The 24236-nt window shown below is 37.9% G+C and overlaps 1 protein-coding gene across 1 annotated transcript in view; it reads right to left on the bottom strand.

Annotated features, from left to right (window-relative positions):
- The window catches only part of Rpn13 (regulatory particle non-ATPase 13), a 65700-nt gene that overhangs the window by 464 nt on the left and 41000 nt on the right, over positions 1-24236 (bottom strand). Inside the window, exon 7 of the mRNA XM_067154978.2 lies at positions 6717-6883. Coding sequence (XP_067011079.2) covers positions 6717-6883 — 167 coding nt within the window. The remainder of the gene's footprint in view (positions 1-6716; positions 6884-24236) is intronic.

The raw sequence follows: 24236 nt of genomic DNA, 5'->3' as shown, positions 1-24236 counted from the left end.
CATGAAATAACTAGTCTATTACCTAGAGATGGGCACTATCGACTAATTGGGGGATAGTTCCTTTGAACTATCGACTGAATAGTCGAATGTTTTCAGTCGAACGAAAGTATTCATTACTTCCTGTCGAGAAGACTGAATAGCCGAATGATTTCAGTCAAATGAAAGTATTCATATAACGCAAGTAGCCAGTCGTTCCCTGAAAAACATTCGAATGTTTCCAGTCAAAACTCTCCGTATCAAAAGTGCAGAGTCGTACTTTTACGAATTTGAATTATTGTAACGCAATTTACCAATAATTAGAAATCGCCTGTATAGACACCCATTAGAACAAAATTAATGTTATATTGAGTGACTTACAAATTTATTCATAGGGATCCACGTTCGCAGATGAGAAGTCCACTCCACTCTACATTAGGAATAAGAAGCCACCCGGAGATCCCAGGTTCGTATTCCATTCACGGACAGCGGACACCGTATCCTTAATGTAGTTTTCCATGTGGTTTTCTATATTCATTCCTGGCAAATACCACAGTAGTACTGTACCTTGGGTGCATACCCCAGTCCCTGACTTATATAATCACACTATCAAAGAACTCACAGTTGCGCAGGTTAAAATTTGATTTACATACACGGGGCTAATAAATAGAGAGATGCCCTTAACATGAACCAACATCGTACGAATAGCCTTTCTTGATGCTAATTGGACAGTGAAATGTAGAAAGACGACAATGAGGCTCTATTCCTGAACAATGCTAACAAATAATATGTAAAACTTGTTGCTATAGTACACAATCAGGATATAATTATATGAGATTATTCAAACACACTACTACGCTACTGCTGTATTTTCTGGATTATTATTGTAGTTATTCCTTATTTATGAATGATGTAATTAATACAAACATACGAAACAAAAAGCACATAAACGAAAAGAGAAAATCACCATATCGAGTAAGTACCTATAAACCGATAGTTCCATTCACTTCAGTGTCACTGTGACGGGAGTGCGACTGAATTCAGTCGACTTGTTTTGTGCTGGACAGTGAAACGTGGAGAGATCCACGACGGGAATGTGACTGAATTCATTCGACTTGTTTTGTACCGACTGGAGAGCAAAACGTAGAAAGATCCGTGATGGGGACTACGACTGAATTCAGTCGACTTGTTTTTTAAAGTAGTCTAATGTTACGATAGTTTAAACTATAGACTAGTTCGATAGTTATCAGTCGATAGTGCCCATGTCTACTATTACCCGAGTATAGCAGTGAAATGGTACACATCTCCAAGTTGCTGGCAAGTGCACTGCCAGCCTCCTTTAGCACAATGTAACAACAGTGCTTTTAGGAGGTACATATACCTTCCTTGCCCTTTAAAAATTTCAATCAGCAAACTCTCTCCTACAATGGGACAAAACACTGGTCATTTTATGAATGAGAAGCGTGAATACTTTCAAATTAATAACATTAAGGTTTCTTAATGGGAACTTAATATCTGAATCCACAAAATCACATTAAAATGTCTTAAAATGTTATCAGAGAATAAGTTTATGATGGAAATTTGTTTTAACTTCTGTCAAAATATTTTAAGATTTAAAAATTCTTGCTTAACACTAAAGAACATTAAACACCAACAATTTTTCTAAATGACATAGGCAACATTTCATCAAGCTGGAAAGATGAAACATATTTTGAAATTGAAGAATTATTTCATTCAATCCACAACGTGATTTACAAAAATATTGTACAGAACATTAAAAAAAAAAAATCAACATTCCTAATATCTCAGCACCAACCCAATCACCTAAATTCTTGTTCTGCTCAGACTTAGACAGTATTAAATTTCCCAAGCTTTTCCAGCATTGTGTGGCTATTTCCTATCTTTCGCCGTGATCCTCATAATCTGAGGACTCAAAACTCTTATTCTAATGATCCCCATGTTTTCCCCACTTGAAGTAACAGTCACAGCGTAGGCGATCACAGAGTTCCGAGTTGAGTCTGTGCCACTTTCATTTTTCTATCGGACCTACCTTCCAACTCTGGCATTATTCCTTTTACACATTATAATTCTCATGTTAGTTCCATATTGAAATGTACGTAAATACAAAGTATGTTACAAGCGTTATTTTTAATATCCACCTATTCAAAATACACTTTAAAAAAAGGGTTCCTTCTTTCAACAACTCTCCCACCATAGCTAACTTGACGAACACAAGCTTCTCAGAAATAGTAATGGATCTTTTAGGTAAAGGTTTAAAACACAATTGGCCTAATATACAAAAAGGAAACGATGTTATCACCACCATAGCAGAAGTCAAAATGAATATTTCAAAACTCCCTCTGGAATTACAAAATGACACTAGATACAACATATAAAAAGAAACTTCCACCACTAATTGAAGGCTTAAATAAACTTACGATAAGATTTAATTCTTAATTTACTAGATCTCTTTGTATTGAATAGGTGGACATTAAAAATAACACTTGTAACATACTTTGTACTTATGTACATTTCAATACGGAACTAACATGAGAATTATAACGTGTAATGTAAAAGCCAACTACGTCTATTATATGCTAAACAATTTTCTCAACCTGAAGGTTAAGATTAGCCGTTTAAGACATAGCTTTCCTGAAAGAATGTCCGAGACTAAAATTAGTACCGAGATTCTTGAGACATGTCCAAAAGGAAAAACTTATCAACTCATAACTTATTAAAAACCCAAAACAAAACTAATGAAATCTGGTTTGAGGACGAAATAAAAACTTTCTATAAGAAGAAGTCATTCTTAAACTTACAACTGTACAAACTACACTTATCGGTGTCTCAATATGTGAACCCTATAGAAAGGAATTCATTTCAATTACATGCTGATTATAAATTAAATGATATACTAAGCAGGAAACAGTTCACATTAGATTAAAAAAACTGGCTCACTTAAAAGAAAATCAACTAGACACACCCAAAATACACTTACAAAAAAGTGTTCCTTCTTTCAACAACTCTCCTGCCATAGTTAACTTGACGAACACAAGCTTCTCAGACAAAGAAATGGATCTTTTAGATAAAGGTTTAAAACACAATTGGCCTAGTATACAAAAAGAAAACGATGTTATCACTACCATAGCAGAAGTCAAAACAAATATTTCAAAACTCTCTCTGGAATTACAAAATGACATTAGATACGACATAAAAAAGAAACTTCCAACATTAATTGGAGGTTTAAATAAACTTTTTATGAGAAGATTTAATTCTTAATTTTCTAGATCCCTTTGTATTGAATAGGTGGAGATTAAAAATAACACTTGTAACATACTTTGTATTTACTATTCCTTTTGCCGATACCTTCAGTTTCTCTAATGATTAGTGTTAAGAGGGCTGATATATTGTATTTCCACTTGAAACGACAAACACACCTACAAGATATGAAAAAGAGATAGATAGAACCAACTAGAAGGGACTCATCAAAATCTGCACCAGTTTGCTAGTGCAAACATTCCACTATTATTATTAAGACGAGACTGTTTATCTCCATTACTATTTAATTATGCATTAGGATTTATAATAAGGGAATGGTATAAGAAAATAAAAGTTGGAAGCTTCAAACAAAATTTAAGTTTAAATTGTTCACGATTTGCTGATGACCTTGCTCCATTGTCCAAAAATATTCAGGAAACTTGACACCAAATTAAATAGGTAACGAGTGCTGGTCCAGATCTTTACTAGGAAAAGACAACACTAAAAATCCATTCTTATGAAGTGAACGGTATCAGCTTAAAATGAGTTGAAGAAAAGAAGAATTTAGGAGTAATATTTGATAGTATTCTTCAGTTCAATATACACATAAATAATGCCGTAAGTAAGGCCTATAGGAACCTAGGATTTCTAATGAGAAACACAAACAAATTCAAAAATATCAAAGCCATTATACAGGTATACAATTCACTAGTTAGAACATTAATAGAATATGCATCTATAATCTGGAATCCATCATGTATTAAACGTTTAAAAGAAAATGAAAATGTTCAAGCTAAATTTCTGTATCTCTAAAACTAGTATAAAATATGTGGCATATAGTGACTTAATAACAAATTTTGGGATAGATAAGTTACGTACTAGGAGAACATTAACAAGTGTAAAATATAAACAAACAAACAAACAAATAAATAAATAAATAAATAAATAAATAGGTCTTACAATATCCTTTGAAAAACTGAGATGATATTTACACATTCCCCACTGGTAAATAAAATAATTATTGATGGGCAAGAAATCAAAATTGTTGATAAATTTAAGTATTTAGGAGAAATCATAACTTGTAATCATAATGAGAAACCAGCTTGGCATAACAGAATAAATAAATTAAACAAAGCAAATTATATTACCAAGACTACATACAATTTAAAAAAAAGCTTACTGATAGCAGCAAAATTAAGACATTATAAAACAGTCCCACAGCCAGAAAAAAACTTATCCTAGTGAAACCATTTTTAAAACAATTAATACAACTGAAATGGACAAAATACTTAACACAGAAAGAAGAAGAATTAGAACATGCATAAATAAACAGTATCAAGTTAATGAACAATGGAGAATAGCTTCAAATAAAACAGTTTATAAGGAAATTGAACCAGTATTGAGCACGATTAGGAAAAAATATATATCATTCTTTGGACATCTTATCAGAAAACCTGACACCACAATTAGCAGAAGAATAATTGAAAAATTATGGATTAGCACGACCAAGATTAAATGGATTACGGAAATTAAGGAGGATATTAAAGAACTACAAGCCTACGTGGCTCAGGCAGCAGCGCACTGGCCTCTCACCGCTGGGTTCTGTGGTTCAAATCCCGGTCACTCCATGCGAGATTTGTGCTGGACAAAGTGGAGGCGGGACACGTTTTTTCAGGGTACTCCGGTTTTCCCTGTCATCTTTCAATCCAGCAACACTCTCCAATATAATTTAATTTCATCTGTCATTCATTAATCGTTGGCCCAGAGGAATGCGACAGGCTTCGGCAGTCGGCACACTTCCATCTAGCTACACACCAAGATCAATAAAAGGTCTAATGGAAGGGTATTTTCAACAGAACAAAGGAAGACAGCATCTCTCAGAATGAAAAAATTTGAGCTGATAGGAAATCAAGGAATCCTTTGTATAATTGATTAGAGTGGTCCAATGTAGGCCATAAAATGTAAAGTAAATAATTATTTATACTTCCTACAATTATAGGGTGCCTAAATCTGACAAAGTATACCATAACACTTAAATATTGAATGCACGTTTTCTGGAATTGGTCCTTCTCGTATGCAGTACTGTAGAGGTGAAGATGATTGCTAACAATTTGGTCAGAGCCTTTAATGAGCAAGACAGCTAAATTACAGTATAAGTTCTTGGAAATGCCCTCACTTTTGGAAAACTCAACTAAGAATTTTGATACCGGTACTGTTCCTCTTGCTGCGATGAAAAGTCCCACAACCCTTATACAGGAGACGTTATAAGATTCTTTGAAGTAGCTGATGGTTGGTTCACAAATGACCCACTTCTCTGAGTCTACCTCTGCTGGCTGACTGGAGTCGAGCTCACATCTAATGGTGGGGTCCAGTAGCCTATATATGCAAAGTCCTTTTCTCGGTCAATTGTGATTATGTCTATTTTCCGGCTGCTTTCACCGTCAGCAACACATACCACCTCTTACACGCACCCTGTAACATTTCTTGGAGAATGCTGCAGCAATTCTAGATTTTATTCTGTTCTGCCTAACATTCCCAAGTAAGTTCCCCCGTGGACATGAACGAAGAACATGAGCTAGGGTTTCATTAGGACTATGCAAAGTAATTAGAGGCATGCATTTGCCTTCATTTGTGTCCATATTTCTTTCATTCTTTTACTGTGGGCTTCATTTCTGTCTTCAGACCAGGCTGTTCTAGTCTTCTTCTTTGGTCTTTTCTCTTGGTCAACTTGCCCTTTGCAAATTTTGGATCTGAAGATTACCCTGTTTTGGACATCTGTTGGTGTAATTTCTGGCCGTTTCAAATGGTTTTGATTTCGCCAATCCATTTCATTGTGTCTGTTTTAGCTTTACTCCTGTTCTCAAAGAATTTAACTGGTTGTTTGTTAAGTCTGTCTGGATGCATTCTTTTAATATGTCTATAGAATTTTAGCCTGCTTTTTCTAATGCCACTGTGTAGGTTAGCGTATTGTTCGATTTCCTGTCTGCCTCTAAGTTGATAATGTCCTTCGGTGAGTTTTGGGCCTAGAATTTTTCTTATGATTTTGTTCCTTTTCCTCAATGTTTCTCAGTATCTGCTTTCCTGTTCAAAATTAGCATCTCTGATCCATAAAGACATTCTGGTTTAATGACTATGTTGTAAGGTCTTAGTTTTGTGTGCTTGGAGATACATTTCTTCGTTTTTGGGTCAGGCATATGCAGTTTCCGACTTTTGGCACCTAATTTCATTGACTATTGTTTCGAGTCCATTTTCCTGAATTGTTTCACCAAGATACTTAAATAATGACAATCGGTTAATTTTTCCATATTTTGTCTCCATGCTTGACTATTGCAGGTCATGCATTCTGACTTTTATCATCATCATCATCATCATCATCATCATCATCATCATCATGTCTACTACAAAGAAAGTATAATCAAAAGCTGGTGTTTTCCACATATCAATGTGAGAAGAGAATCAAGATTTAGACAATTTGCTCTCACCTGTTGGAACTGAGGAGATTGCAGGGTTGAACGCAACTGTTCGGAGGGGGGAGAGGCACCTCCCGAGTCGGTCACTGATGGCAGGTGCTGCTGTAAGGCCTGCACTAATGCTGGATCTCCAAGAACACTCTGCAGGTTCTCCGATGTCAGAGCAGAAGCCAAATCAACTGCAAGTTAACAAGAGGAGTAAACTTCATCTGCCTGAGAGCTTCATTTAGATTTCCACTTCATTATGAAAATGAAACAACATTCAAACTTTGATGATCAATCTCAGCACTAACATTAAATCAATAAAAGTAAACTTCCATCTGTTTGACAATATATATTTGCTTTAAGCAAATTAATTATTTGTAGAACATATTTCATTCCATAGGAAAATCTTCAGCTACATAAAACTGCTTAGGTGAAATTACATAGAATTATCTTCTCAAAAAACAGTCTTAAAACAGTACCTTTCTTAGGCTTATAACAAAACTAATTTAACCCATTCCAGTCTGGGGAGGAGAAACTACAGCGGCTGGAGGAGGAATTCTGTGCATTTCAAGAGAAAGTGTCTGGTGAACTGAAAGACATAAAAAACAATATTTTAAAAATAGAGGAAAAGCTGGACAAGCAAAGAGAACGGATGGACGAAGCGGAACAATACAGCCGCCGAAACTGTCTAATTTTGCATGGCGTCCCGGGAGCACCAGGTGAAAACGTGTACGCTAAAGTATTATCAACTATTAAAGAAAAACTGGATATCGAGCTTAATATGTCAGACATTGACCGTTGCCATCGCCTAGGTGTTCCGAAGCGAACAACGGCTGATGTGGTTGCCACGGGTAAACGCCCACTGATTATTAAGTTCCTGCGGTACCAGGATCGTGACCGCATTTGGAGAGCTAAACGTCGGCTAAAAGGCACGCACCTTCTCCTGACGGAATCGCTCACGGCTACCAGGAAAAACATTTTAAATCGTGCACGAGATCACTTTGGCTTAAATCATGTCTGGAGCCAGGACGGTCGCATTGTTGTGCTATGTGACATTGGACGAAAGGTGTTAATTACTACAATGGTACAACTTGTTAGTTTAATGTAAAACACGAGTGAGCATTGATATGGACTCATTACTGAGATGGCATTAATGGATAATGTTGTAGTTTTAAGTAAATGTGCGTGTATGTGTGTGAGTGAATGTGATTGTGCCCCTGGAAGTACATGTGGTGAAAACAAGGTGAGTAAGCAGAAGTCTTTTCTAGATAATGGCTAGTCACAATACAAGTGCTATTTCTACCGATTGTAGTGACCTTGATGTCAGTGACCCGCTCCCACCCCCTCCCCAGTCGCCCCCCTCACCCTACCCTTCAACAGGGTCAGTGGGAAACATTCTCAGGGGAAGTCTTTCAAGATATCGGCGAGCCCTACAGTGTTGTCATATTAACGCGCAATCGTTAATGGCTCACATTGACGAAATACAATCCCTGTTTCATGATAGCAATACCTTGTACTGCATATGTGGTTTTTTTTTTTTTTTGGTAGTTGCTTTACGTCGCACCGACACAGATAGGTCTTATGGCGACGATGGGACAGGGAAGGGATAGGAGTGGTAAGGAAGCGGCCGTGGCCTTAATTAAGGTACAGCCCCAGCATTTGCCTGGTGTGAAAATGGGAAACCACGGAAAACCATTTTCAGGGCTACCGACAGTGGGGTTCGAACCTACTATCTCCCGAATACTGGATACTGGCCGCACTTAAGCGACTACAGCTATCGAGCTCGGTACTGCATATGTGTAACTGAGACTTGGTTACAACCCTCACTTAACTCAGGCCTGGTTGAATTAAATAACATGACTTTACATCATCTAGACCGAAGAAAACGTATAGGGGGAAGGTGTACTATATACTGTCGTAATGATCTCAAAAGTAAAATAGTGGCTACTTCAGAGCAGACAATTCCCAATCGACCTGAGTTTATGTTTATAGAAGTTTTGGCTAACAATCAAGAAGTACTGATCGGAGTAGTTTATAAACCCCCAGACGTAAGACATATATCAGACCTTGAAATTTGCTTAGCCAAGTTAATTCCACTGTACGAAAATATAATTATACTTGGAGATTTTAATACAAATCTGCTGACTGCAACAAACGACTCAATTACATTTACAAAATATGTTCTTTAGCTTAGACCTGAACATCCTACCTCTAAACGCTACTAACCATCTACATACAGTAAACCGGACGACTCATACTTTGATTGACTTGATCATAACTAACAATGCTCAGAAAGTTTTAAATCATGGACAGCTTGCAGTGCCAGGTATTTCTACCCATGATCTAATATATGTCTGCTATTCATTAAAGATGCCAAAATATGAAACTAAATATATAACACGCAGGGATATAAAAAATCTGGACAAGGAAAGAATACGACACGAAGCATATTATCTGCCGTGGAACGATATTTTACACATGGATGATATTGACGTAAAAATAAATAAACTATCCGATCTGGTGTTAGAACTGTATGACAGATTTGCTCCCAAGAAAGAGATCTGGGTGACTCGACCACCTTCTCCGTGGTTGACTAGTGAGATTAAATCAGAAATGGCAAAGCGTGACTCATGGTACAGAAGGTTTAAACGAACGGGTAACGCTAATGACTTTGAAAATTACCGCGTTCTCCACAACAGGGTTAAACAGTTAATCAGAAACAGTAAATATAAACACATATGTCAAGTATCGAAATGCAAGAACTCGACAGAAATATGGAAACAATTACGAACGATGGGTATAGGTCGAAAGTTATTAAAGCAGGCGCCGAATGTATCCCTTGATGGCTTAAATTTACACTTCACGTCGGCCGAATCCACTGTAAGAGCAAAATTTTCATAACTGTACAAGTAATAATAATAATTTTTATAACAGTAATAATAATAATAATAATAATAATAATAATAATAATAATAATAATCATTTTATGTCCATTCAAGATACATTTGTGTTTAAAGAAGTTGGTATAAATGACGTAAAACGAGTTATGTATTCTCTCAGATCAAATGCTGCTGGACACTATGGCACACTCTGTCTTTCTACAAATATATCATTGGCGCCATTCTGCCGATCGTAACACACATTATTAACTACCGTTTAACCGAAGGAATTTTCCCTACGGCGTGGAAGGATGCCCTCGTCATCCCAATCCCAAAAAAGGATGGACCCAGTATTCCTTCAGATTACCGACCAGTTTCTATCCTACCACCCCTGTCCAAAGTGCTGGAACGCATGGTACATGAGCAAATCCTTACGTACTTACATAAATGCTTTACTCGACTCTTTCCAATCAGGCTTTAAGGAAAAACATAGTACCATGACAGCTCTGCTGAAAGTGACAGATGACATTAGATATGCAATGGACAACAAACAAGTGACAATACTTACTCTTTCAGATTTCAGTAGCACATTTGATACTGTCGATCCTAGGTTGCTTCTTTCCAAATTACAGTCCTTGAACTTTAGCCAGAAAGTGCTGGAATTTTTCTATTCTTACCTCACAAACCGCCGGCAGTGTGTGGTTGCAAATAATAATAAATCAACGTGGCGAACAAAAAATATTGGTGATCCACAAGGGTCAGTCCTAGGTCCTCTCCTATTCACTTTATATATAAATGATATCACCAGATCAATTAAGCACTGCAAGTACCATCTTTATGCTGATGATCTGAAAATTTATTACCACACTAGAACTAATAATATACAACAAGCAATATGTGATGCTGATGCTTGTTGTTTTAAGGGGCCTAACATCGAAGGTCATCGGCCCCAAAGCAATATGTAATGTAAACGCTGACCTTGAGCAAATTAATAGCTATGCAATTAAAAACAACCTTAAATTAAACCCCCATAAAACACAAGCCATTATCATCGGTACATCAAAGAATCTTCACATTTTAAAACAAAATTGCATTCCTCCCGTAACTTTAAATAATACTGTTATACCTTATTGTGAATCAGTTTCTAACCTTGGTGTTATTATAACGGAAACTCTAAACTGGTCACCGCAAGTTAAGAATATCTGCAAAAAGGTTTATTGTGGCTTGCACCCCTTAAAACATTTCAGAAATGTATTCCCTCGATCACTAAAAATTCAACTTGTTCGGTCATTATTATTTCCCATTTTTGACTACTATGATGTAATTCTTACGGATATAACAAAAGAATTAAGCTTGAAACTACAACGCACTCAAAATGCTTGTCTTAGATATGCTATGGATTTACGGTATGACGCTCGAGTTTCTCCCTACTATAAACAATTATCTTGGTTACGACTAGATGACAGGCATAAACTACATGCAAATACTCTTGTGTACCAGGTACTTTCGGAAGACATCCCTGCTTATCTCTCCAGCAATTTTCGTCACCTTGGTTCTTTACATCTCCATGATATTACAAGTGATTATTTTCATTTTGACCGTATTGAAAATTCAATTATTAATGTTAAACAATTAATTTATTAAAACCACCTATTCAATACTAGCATCTCCATGATACTCGCTCAGTGTCCCTCCTAGATATACCTGTCCACCGAACAACCACATACCATCGATCATTTACTATCACCGCTTCGGGATGGTGGAATGCTCTTCCCAAAGACATCAAGGATGCTGCATCAAAAAGTATATTTAAAACCTCCTACCAGCAGTTCCTCGTTAAGTGCTTCCAGCAAGGTACAGTACCTGTATGAGTGGAACGAGTGATTGTGTGTGAAAATGATATGAGATTATTGCACAATAAATTAAATATTGGTTTAATATGATAATTTAAATTAAATTAAAAACATCCATATTGTATTTACGAAGTAGAAGTAGTCTAAAAATAGCTAGTAGTAAGTACAGTATTTAACTTAGATCTAGTCTTGCAAGGATACAATTAGTTAAATTTCATTTAGTATTTTTATTAAGCTTACAAGTATTTTTACATTCGTATTTCTTTCGTTGTGTATTGAATTTTTTTTTTCCTCAAACCTGTATTATGTAGGCAGTTACTTTCTCTTTCATTCTTCTTTGTATGTATATATTCATATTTTGTCTTAAAAATTAGTGTTATTTGTAGTTCTTGGTATTTTAAATTAATCAATGTCATTGTATGGAATAATAATACTATATGTGTGGTTAAGTGTAAGAAAGGGCCAAGAGCCCTAACATCGCCACAGAAAATAAAGGCTTTATCTATCTATCTGGGCCTTAATATCCCTAGCAAACATTCTGGACTGGGCATTTTTAAGGATTTTTAAAACATTATATCTCTGTACCTATAGGAGATATTAACATGATTATTTTAACTTTGTGCTTGTTTGAGCATCTTGTTTTGAGAAACACTGCTTGTATCATGTCAACTACCACTTGAGATGTTAAAATTGTTTATACATTATACCACGTTTTGCAAATGGAAAAAAAGTCTGACGGATAAGTAAGCAAGTACAGTTTTCTGAAATACTGTTATATTTACCCTATTTTGCTAATATAAAATGTGCATTACAATTACAAAACAACAATAATGAGTATGATATAAATATAATATTTTTTCAATAGTAATAGTAATAATTACAATAATGAAAATGGGAGCTATTATGAAATATTATTTTAATTGATAAATATTGTCAAAAGTTACTCAAATGTAAAATTATTGTTCCATTTACCACAAAAGACTTCTGAGAAAGAGAAAATACAGTCTTCTAAACAGACAACTTTACTAATATGTAGACAATCTTACGTATTCACGCAAATATGAAATACGCGTGAACATGCGGTAGGCCGTAAAACGAACTCCAATCATAATGAAATGTAAGAAGTTTTTTCGAATTCATACGTCAATATTATGTTCATTTGCGCATAAACTTGTATCATAAAATATCAAAAATATCACTTCCGTCAAGCACATGTTTGCTGCGAGAAACCATGTCTTCGTGCTCACTGAGTGACAACATCTACTGATGCACGCTGGTCGAATATATCGTAAATTCTCTGACTTAGACATATAATACTGCCATCTGCTTTAATACTCTCGTAACTAATACATGAAGAAACATGATGTAACCACCAGACTGCGTGCATAGGGCTCGTTCTCGATTTTTAGTGAGTTGTCAAAGCTTACTACGGACTATGCCTGCAGCACAGCCTGAGCGTAATTTCGGCCGCTGCGAGCTATGCTCACAGTTATACCAGAAAGAGTTTGAAAAAATAATAAAAAATAGGTGGGGAGGGTTGAACGGGGGAGTGAAGTGGGAAGGGAAGATGAATCTGCTTATATTGTAACATAATTTAAAACATTTCCTATTCATTTAAATAGATATTAAAAAATTGTTAGTATATAGCACTTTTGTTCATATGTGATGTGTATGTTTTTCTTAGTTGCTCTAATGACTAAACAGAAAGCAGCATCAGATGCTGGTAGACTCCTCCAAGGACACAGTAGGTAGACAGCATATCAAGACTGGGAAGCCTTTCCATAACATCAATAAGGCAGCAATCAGCTTCAGAGGATCCCTTAATAAACAAAAATTCAAGAGGCCCAATTTCATCAAGTTAAATCAAATGACAACACTCGCTTCGGAAAAGAAGAGCAGTTGAAGAGAACTTGACTTATTTCCTTTAATTTCATGTGGAACATAGGGCCTCGATGAAATTTCTCCAGCTTGTTCTATCTGCCGCCAATGCTTTCACCTCCCTCCATGTCTTAACTCCAGCAATCTCCTTATCTATGGTTCTCTTCCAGGTAATCCTCGGTCTGCCTTGCCTGCGACTGCCTTGTGGATTCCAACTCAATGCCTGCCTTGTGATACTCTTGTGGTCTGCTCAGGGTGTGCCCAATCCATCTCCATTTTCTTCTCATTATCTGTTCCTGTATGGGACTTTGACTTGTGGCCTCCCAAAGGTCTTTGAGATAGTTTTTGGCCACCATAGTCTGTAACCTTGTGGTAATGTCTTTGGTCACTTTCTAGGTCTCACGGTCACTTTCTAGGTCTCACTTCCATACAGTAACACAGATTTAACATTTGAGTTGAAAATCCTTAGCTTCGTTTTTATACGAATGTGAGGGGATCTCCATATTGGTCGTAACTGTGCAAAAGCTCCTTTGGCTTTATTTATATGACTCACCACATCTCTAAAAGCACCTCCATCCTGGCTTACCATGCTTCCTAAGTAGCAAAATTCCTCTACCCTTTCTATATTCATTCCATCTAAAGTCAAGTTGCAATTGTTACGATGGTTTATGCGCATTTCTTTAGTCTTTTTGTTATTAATCTTTAAGCCTACTTCTTTAGCTTCTATTTTTAAGTCATAGTTGAAGAGAACAGTTTCTTTTAATTAAGATGAAATATCGACACAAAAAGTATTTTTTTCAAAAACTTTTTAAAAATGAATCTTTTCATTGTATGTTGTTTGTCTATTTTTTTGTTTACAATTGGCTTAACGTCACACCAACACAAATAGGTCTTATGGCGACTATCAGATAGGAAAGGGCTAGGAGTGGGAACGAGGCGGCCGTGACTTTAAGGTACACCTTACCATTTGCCTGGTGTGAAAATGGGAAACTATCTTCAGGGCTGCCGACAGTGGGGCTCAAACCAACTATCCTCCAGATGCAAGCTCACAGATGCGCACCCCTAACCGCACAGCCAACTCGCCCGGTATTTTTTGTTTAAATCTTATGTTTATGTTTTTCTCTCAAACAAACTGGCTAGTCATCCAGTCAGCAGTAATAGTACAAATCAGGAATGGGCCACGCTTCAGGTCATCACTGAGTCAGCTGAGGAAACAATTGGTTTGGTGAGGAAAGAAAAAGACAGGACTGGTTTGATGAAAATAATGAAGAAATTAAATGTCTGATCAATGCCAAACGGGAAGCCCACCTATCCTATCCTCAAGATCCGTCTTACAATGTGAAGAAATCACATTTCTTGGAGCTTAAAGGAAAATGTCAGGCACAAATTAGGGAAATTAAGAATAACTGGCGGCAACAAAAAATTGAAGAACTGCAAAGACTATCTGATACCCATGACCTGCAAAACTTCTTTGCTGGCATAAAGGAGATATATGGTCTAATTCGATCTTCATCAGGGTCACTGAAGACTGCTGACAACGCCATTTTAAATGATAATGGAGAAATTTTACAGTGCTGGAAGGAACATTTCTCTTCACTTCTAAATCGTGTCTCCAATGTTGCTGAGGATTTTCTTCGTAATGTCCCTCAACAGCCCCAACAACCATGGATGGCAGTTCCACCTACATCAGAGACTTCACCAAAGAACTCAATCAACTAAAACCAAGAAAGGCTCCTGGTGCTGATAACATCTGTCTGGAATTGATACAAAATGGAGGTATACCCTTGAAGACTAGACTTTTCACACTCATCCTCTGGATCTGGGAAACTCCAAAAGTACCTGACGACTTTTAGAATGCTACCATCATCACTATCTTGTCGGGCTCGTTGGCTGAATGGTCAGCGTACTGGCCTTCGGTTTAGAGGGTCCCGGCTTCGATTCCCGGCCGGGTCAGGGATTTTAACCTTCATTGGTTAATTGCAATGGCCCAGGGGCTGGGTGTTTGTGCTGACCCAACATCCCTGCAACTCACACACCACACACAACTCAATCCTCCACCACAATAACACGCAGTTACCTACCAATGGCAGATGCCGCCCACCCTCGTCAGAGGGTCTGCCTTACAAGGGCTGCACTCGGCTAGAAATAGCCCCACGAAATTTAATTTTTATCACCATCTTCAAGAAAGGCGATCGTTAGTGTATGCGGGAACTACAGTGGTATATCACTTTTGTCAACTGTAAGTAAAATTCTCGCAAGAATTCTATTAAACCGGCTCGGAGATATCTCAGAGAGGATTTTGCCCGAGTCTCAATGTGGTTTCCGAACCTCCAGAGGCACAACAGATATGATCTTCTGTGTTAGACAACTCCAGGAAAAATGCAGAGAACAACAGCAGCCTCTGTATTTAGTTTTCTATGATCTGGAAAAAGCCTTTGATTCAGTACCAAGATCTGCGATGTGGAAAGTATTCGAGACATTCTGGATGTCTTGAACGTTATGTGGAATTGGTTCAAGCTCTTCATGATGGCATGTCTGGACAGGTTTTTCATGGTAACTCAGTATCAGATTCGTTTCCAATCACTCATGGATTGAAACAAGGCTGTGTGCTAGCTCCTACACGCTTTGCACTGTACATGGCTGCCATGCTGCATGAATCATCTGCAAACAACTTAGGCATGGAGATTAAACTTCGTTTTGATGGAGGCCTTTTCAATCTGGCAAGACTTCGCTCACAAAGACGTACTCTGGTTACCTGGGTGACAGAACTGCAGTATGATGATGACACCACATCTCCTGCTCTAACACCTGCAGAACTACAACAGTCAGTCAACTGCTTTAAAACTGCATGTGATCGCTTTGGTCTTGCCATTAATGCGGAAAAAAAAAACCAAGGGTACTTGCACAACCTGCCGCAGGATTAACACTTCCTGAGTTCAGTACTTCCATCTTAGACACAACACTGGAACAGGTTGAACACTTAATGAATATTGAATTTTTTCACGACCGCATTGTAATCGAAACAGGTAACACAACCTAATACGTTGAAAGTCTGTTTTGATTACAATGCAGTCGTGAAAATTCAATATTCATTGACATGCCCCACAACGGACGACTTAAACGCACTCTACAGTGTGCTAGCAGCAGTGCCAGACCTGTAGCTCAGATCCTTTCAAACAGAACAAAGATGGCCTAGGCCACCATAGCTCAATTGGTAGAGCAACTGACGCGAAATCGGGAGGTCGTGGGTTCGTATCCCACTGGTGTCCGGCTGGCCATTTTTGTTCTGTACTTAACATCTCTTTAACACGTACTACATGTAACATGACCTAATACGATGAAAGTCTGTTTCGATTAGGTTGATCACTTTTCATATCTTGGAAGCATCTTGTCTAAACGGTGTACCTGTGAACAAGACGTTGATAAAAGAATTGGGGCTGCTCATGCAGCATTCAGATGGTTAATGCACAGAGTCTTCATAAATCATCATCATCATCATTTCCCAACTCCAGTTTCCCGGGTGTGGTGTATAAGCGCTCGCCATCTCCTTCTGTCTTCATAATATCTTCTGATCCAGTACATCCTCCCATTTGTGTCCTCTCTCCTCCACATCTGATCTTACAGTCTCTATCCAACGTTTTCTTGGTCTTCCCTGGGGTCTACTTCCTACGAGATTAATGTTGAAATATTTTCTGGCAGGTCTTTCCCTGTTCATTCTCATTATGTGCCCATACCACTGAAGTCTGCGTTTCTTTATGACACTGATAATAGGAACCTCAATACCAGCTCCTTTCCTATTCACTTCATTTCTGATCTTGTCCTTTCTGGTTGTTTGGTTCATGGTTCTAATGAATCTCATTTCAGTTGGTTGGATTCTACTGAAGTCTTTGTTTAGTAGGGTACATGTCTCTAAACCGTACGTGAGGATTGGTACGAAGTAAGTGTGGTACATGATTGTTTTCGCTTTCTGTGGTATTTTGCAGCCCCAGAGGAGATTCCTGACTTGACTGTAGAAGTCTGATGCTTTCTGTGTCCTGCTGAGTATTTCCTGCCTAACAGTGTTGTCTTTCGATATTGTGCTTCCGAGGTGCTTGAAGTGAGAAGCTGATTCTATTTTTGCTCCTTCCAGAAATATATCTGAGCTTGTTTCTTCCCTGTTGATGGTCATTTCCACTGTTTCTGTTTTGCTCATCTTCAGTCCAAAATTTTTGAATGTGTTGGTCCATTCATTAAGTTTCTTCTGAACTTCAGCTTCTGTCTCTCTCCATAAAAGCACATCATCAGCAAATACCAGGGCATTTGGTTCATTGTCCATTTTCTTGATAGATTTGATGACCTTGTCCATTACTATTACGAACAGGAGTGGTGACAGAGCACTTCCTTGTTGGACACCTCTCTTTGTTTCAAACCATTTTGATCGTCCGTTGCCTATCTGGACACAGCTGTAGCACTTCTGGTATAGCATCTTGACTTTGTCAATTAAGTACTTTGGCACCTTTAGGTCTTCCAGACATTCCCATATCTTGTTTCGAGGAACACTATCATATGTTTTTTCAATGTCCACAAATGCAATCACAAGATTTCTTCCGTATTCCCAATACTTTTCTGTTAGCATCTTTACTGCAAAGATAAGATCCACAGTACTCCGACCTTTCCTGAACCCATGTTGTTCTTCCTCAAGCAAAGGTTCCACTATCTTCCTAAGTCTTGTTTCTATGATCGTTTCCAGCAGCTTCAGTGAGTGTGACAACAGCGTGATGCCTCTGTAATTTCCACATTTCCGTCGGTTACCCTTTTTGAACAGCGGGATGATGACTCCTTTACTCCAATCTTCTGGAATTTTGTTACTTTCCCAAATCACTGATAACACTCTATATAGCCAATTCAAGCCTGGTATTCCAGCTGCCTTTATCATGTCTGAGCTGAGATCATCAAAGCCTGGGGACTTCCCATTTCGCATGCTCTTTAGTGCTGTTTCTACCTCAAACCATGTTAATGGGTTTTTGTTGCTTTTGGCTTCATCTACACTACAATCATTGGTGGTGGTGTTGCCCTCATCTCCATTTAACAGCATGTTGAAGTATTTCTTCATTTCATCCCTGATCCCTTCCTCTGTTTGTATAAAGCTACCATCATCTGTTTCCAGTGCAAGGATGTTTATATTTTCCTTTCTTTTACTGTTTACTATTTTGTATAGTAGTTTCCTACTTCCTTGACAGTCTTCCTCTATCCTTGTAGTAAAGTCATCCCAGCACTTTTCCTTTTCTTCCTGGATCAGTCTTTTTACAGCCAGTTTATTTTTCCGGTATTCCTGTGCTAGATGTTCAATTTCTAATTCATTTTGTCTATCATCTGTTTTCTGTTTTTTGAGGTCTAATTTTCTTTTCAGTATATTTCTATCCTTTACTGCTGTCTTCACTCGGTCATTCCACCAAGGTGTTTCCTTCTCTTTTGGTGTGGCACTCGTTTTTCCACAAATTTCCGTGGCTTCTTTTACAAGGGTTTCTTTGAATGAGGACCATTCTTCTTCTACTCCCCCTTTCTCAGTTTTGGGTAATTTAGCTGTTATCCTTGCTTCATAGTTTCCTTTCTTCTCCATGTCTTTCAACAGCCATGTCTTAATCTTTGGCATTTTCTTTTGTTTAATTTTGGGCACATGAACATCTTTTAGGTCAGCGATTAATAGCCGATGGCCGCTATCTAGGCACTCACTGGGTATGACTTTAACATCTGTAACATGCTGGCCCGCTTTTCTATCAGCGATGATGGAGTCGATGACAGTCTTGAGCTTTCCATCCCAGCTGTATCTCGTTATTTTATGGCTGTCCCTCTTCTGATACCATGTGTTCTGGATGATTAAGTTGTTTCGCACACAGAAATCAATCAGCTTCTCTCCTTCCAAATTTCTGTTACCATAGCCATGGGGGCAAACGATGTTTTCACAGTCTAGTCTTTCTTTACCAACTTGGGCATTCAGATCACCCATAATGATTGTGTTCTCCTCTGTTATTTGTTCCTCACGTTCAATAAGGAATTGTTCTTTTTCTTCTGTGGTACATCCTGTCTGCGGTGCATATACTTGCAGGAGAGTTTGATGTGCATTACCAACACTTGGTCTCATCTGGATGATCCTATCATTCACATATTTGACATCTGTTTGTGTGTCTATATATTTATGAAGGAGGAAGCCAACTCCATTTTTGGATTCTTGTTCCCACTCCAGTACAGCACATATCTATTTCTCAAGGGCTTCTTCCCATATCCTTTCCATTTTGTCTCACTCAACCCCAATACCTTGAGCTTACGCCTCTCCATAAGGTCCACAAGTTCTTAATACCAAACTCATGGTGTACAAAGCTGTTGTCATTTCCACGCTGCTGTATGGCTGTGAAACTTGGACACTCTATCGCCGTGATATCAAAAAACTTGAGCGCTTCCACCAACAGAAAATGAGATTCATCTTGAATATTAAGTGGAAGGACTATGTGACCAACATGGCAGTTCTCGACAAACCGCAGCTAAACAGCATTGAGGCAACTATCATCGCTCATCAACTGAGAGTTAGGCCATGTTCACCGCATGGGTGATACCAGGCTTTCCCGCCAAATTCTTTACGGTGAACTTTGCCGGCAGTAGACCTCATGGAGCCCCTCTTAAGCGTTTTAAGGACCAGCTGAAACACATCATGAAGACAACTGGTGTAGATATACAGACATGGGAAGAATGTGATGTGGACCGCTCACTGTGGCGGAACATTACATCCACCGCTGTCAACTTGTTTGAAAGAGAACGCTGCAGACATCAAGAGACCAAGCGACAAGCAAGAAAACTCCGTCAATTATAACCCCGTCCTCCTTCATCCATTCAGTGTGATCTGTGTGGGCGTGAGTTTTATGCCAGGATTGGTCTGATTAGCCATCGTAAACACATCTATAAACTGAGTTGAACTGGTCAATGTATGCAGGAAGAAGTTATATATACTCGGATCGAGTTACAGCCGACGACGATTATGTTTTTCACTTTCTTTAAATTTTCTGTTTTGTTCTGTAAATCATCCAAAGTTATTTGTAGTTCTTCCACATCCTCTCTAATTTCCTTAATCCATCCAAGTTGTTGCTTCAGATTCCAGAGTTTTAGCAACACTTCACTGCATATATCTTCCATTATTTCCAAGATACTGAGAAAGTTTCTCATAACGACTGAATGAAAGCTGGATACCGCTTATAATTTGCTTTATCACCCCTGCTTTTTAAAAAATTAACTATAAAATCTGCACCAAACTTGTGATGATTTTGGTTATTACTCTAAAACCATGCATGATTTTGATGTAATCACACAGAATTGTTGCCTGACCAACAAACTTCTTGGATTCTACAAACCTAATCACACCAATTTATAGCTGCATTCTTTCTACTTCAACGGGCGTACCAAAACTCGACGGCAAAAATTTAGTAATGGATTCCTTTATATAGAGAGAAGAAAAAAAGGTTATGACAACATGGGTCCGGAAGCTTATACTTACAGATTTATTCAAACTTTTTCACACAAATTAATTTTAGTAATACAGTAGAACCTCGATAATTCGAAATCGGTTGATTCAAAATTCCGCCTAATTCGAAGCAGCTCTCGTTCCCGGAAACATAAGATACAGTTTTGTATGTTATTTAAATTGTTTAATTCGAAATACGGATAATTCGTAATTCGAAGTACAATGTCTGCCCCGTTATCGAAATTCAGACTTTTAATTCAAAACTGCTTTTACTGTTTAAAACAATAGTATCTTACAGAGTGATTTCAACTCGAAATTTATCCGCGTCATAATAGAACGTGTGTTCCAGAACATGGAGGGGTATAGCTTTCCGCACTTACACTGACTTCGGTGGGTCTACAGTGCGTTTCATGATTGCTAAGTTGAATGAAATCGGAATTCTTTTGTATTCAACCTTTTAAGGTACGCCGTAATATCACGCAACAGGCAGTGTGCGGAAAAACAGAATCCACAAACAATGGCAATGCCGACAGTTGACAAAAAAACGTGGGCTCGTGGCTCATATGATAAATTCGTAGGCACCGAACAATATTGTCATTGCCGATGAAACTGCATTGCTTTATTTTAATGCGAGCCCAAACGGTCTTATGGTTATAAAGGAGAAAGTGCCAGCCGGAGAATCGTACAAGGGTGGGGTGGGGGGGTAATTTTAGTGCGTTACAATGCACATGGAAGCGAGATACTTTATCACCTCATCATAGGAAATTTCGATAAGCCAAATGTTTTAAAGGCGTCGGGCACTTTCCATGCCAGTACAAAGCATCTAAAAACGCAAACAGTATAGAAATCCAAAAAAATAATGCATTTGCACAGGGGAACCAGCATAATTTATCTTCGTCTTTGAATTGTGTGATTTTTTCTTTCGTTGCGTTAGGTTATGTTTGTCAGTGATTCATCCAAGTGTATTATTTGAACATTGTAAATGCACCTTGTTGGATACATTTCAAAAATAGTTTTTCCATAGCATTTGAACGGTTTAAACTGTGAATCGAGGTGATTGCATGTATTAATGGGTCTTGGAATACTTTGTGACGCGGCAATTGTTTACATTTCTGAAGTTCGAGAGAAGTGCCATGGCGGGAAATCGTACAAATAGAGAGTCATAGGAAAGTTCGATTTTAAAGGCATCGGGTACTTTCTATGTAAATACAAGGCATCTAAAATGCATACAGTATAGTAATCCAATGAATAAAGCACTTGGAGCCAGCATAGATTTCTCCTCGTCTTTGAATCGTGCTTTTTTCCTTTCTTTCTTTGTGTGAGGTTATGTTTGCCAGTGAGATATCCAAGTGCATTATTTGAATACTGTAAATGCACCTTCTTGGATACATTTTGGAAATAGTTCCTTTTTCGTGGTATTTGAAAGGTATAAACTGTGAATCAAGGTTAACTGCATGCAGTAACGGGCCTTAGAACATTTTGTAACGCGGCAAGTGTTGGTACTTCTGAATTGCGAATTGGCGGTTAATTCGAAATCCGATTTTTTACTCCCAACGACTTCGAATTAACGAGGTTTTACTGTAATTTACATGTCCTCATACAATCATCCAATTGTCTCATCAACAGAGGTCGCCATTAACATCTGGGCAAGCATTGTTGGCGATTCCTTGTTGGGACCCTATGTTCTTCCAAATAGGCTTACTGGACAGAACTACAAGAATTCCTTGCGTACTGCATTGCTTGATTACTTGAAAGACGTGCCACTTGCATCCCGTCGACAAATATTTTTCATGCATGATTGTGCTCCCGCACATTTCAGTCTGCTGCCCACAGGTACCTGAATCCCCGTTTTCCTGAGCGCTGGATAGGTAGAGGAGGATCGATTACTTGGCCACCACCACCACGCTCTCCTGACTTGAACCCCCTGGACTTTTACCTGTGGGGACACGTTAAGTCTCTCGTGTATGCGACGCCCGCTCCTGATGAAACAACTTTATGTGAGCGCATTGTGATAACCTCTCAGGCAGTACACACTACACCAGGCATTTTTGATCGCATGTGTAACTCCGTGCGACGAGCGGAGGCTTGTATTCAAGCTGAAGGTCGTCACTTTGAACATTTCCTCTGATACATGCTCAAAGTGTTTCAACTGCCGTTACAGACGTAGGGTATAAATGTGTCAAAAGTTTGAATAAATCTGTAAGTACACGTTTCCGGACCCATGTTGTCATAATCTTTTCTTCTTCTCTCTATGTGAGGAATCCATTCCTAAATTTTTGCCGTCGAGTTTTGGTATACCCTGTAGACATATACAGTGAAATCTTGTTAATGTGTTCCTCATTAAAGTAACTAGGAAGTGCAGAAATGACCAAAAATATTATTTTTGTTTTTGTAGCTTACAAATATCTGTATTCCTTCACTAAAATTTGATATGTCAAACATAGCAAAATGATGATTTTTTTTATTTAAAAAAAAAATTTTAATGTATACTGTAGCAAGAAAGTGCCACACCCACTTTTAACTTCACTATCAGTTTTCGTATAAAGGATTGTGATACCAAGTTTGTTTCTTCAAATGGTAATGTTTGTTGCTCTAAGTTAGCTACACTGCACATTGCTCACTGTTATTCAACTGTTTGTTTACATCAGTATAGAGGTTAAAAGTTCTGAATTGTCCTAAAATATCCAGAATGGATAGAAGTGAACGTGCATACAAGGAACGCAAGTTTCATGATAACAGATTTACTGTAAACAGTAATTCCAGTGCAAATACCTGTGTAAATGTCAACAGGGAATAATAGTGTAAATAGCCCACAACCAACTCCTAACCTAAATACACCACGTTGTCGACATCGTGATAGAAATGAACCAACTAGTGCATCTGAAAGGAAACTTTCTTCCAGTAAAAGATGAAATTTCTTACTAATGAAGACAAAATTAAAATCTATCACTAAAGTGGACCGGCAAAAGCATCTTTAAGCGTGCAGAGGTAGTATGACTGTCGAAACTAACACCTTCAAGTGTCAACTCGATCATTCAAGTTAGTCGAAACAAAGTTTTGTCATTCAAATTGGCGGCCAAAGTTGCAGCTGCACATGATGGAGTGAAACCTCCAATTCACTCTCTAACAGTGTGACCAGAAAATAATGTTTAATAAGCCATTGGTCCGAAATAAAAGTCTTCCACAACTATTTGTTTTAGAAAGAGTGTGATCAGCAATAATACTTCATATTTTCATGGGCCCTGTGCAAATGTTTTCATAACTGTTGTCTTTTTTTATCACAACTTTCAGTGCACTGTTGTTATTTTAGAATCCCGAACAGAAAACGTTTTCTTATTTGTCCTCTCGTGTTTTTCACACCTTCTAATATTTTCCTCCCATCTTTAGAAAGGTACCCACAGATACACAACATAAAATGCTGTCATGTCGGAAAAAATCGTATGTAGTG

Source organism: Anabrus simplex, chromosome 10, assembly GCF_040414725.1.
Source record: "Anabrus simplex isolate iqAnaSimp1 chromosome 10, ASM4041472v1, whole genome shotgun sequence".
Taxonomy (NCBI): domain Eukaryota; kingdom Metazoa; phylum Arthropoda; class Insecta; order Orthoptera; family Tettigoniidae; genus Anabrus; species Anabrus simplex.
This window is presented reverse-complemented; position numbering and strand designations above follow the sequence as displayed.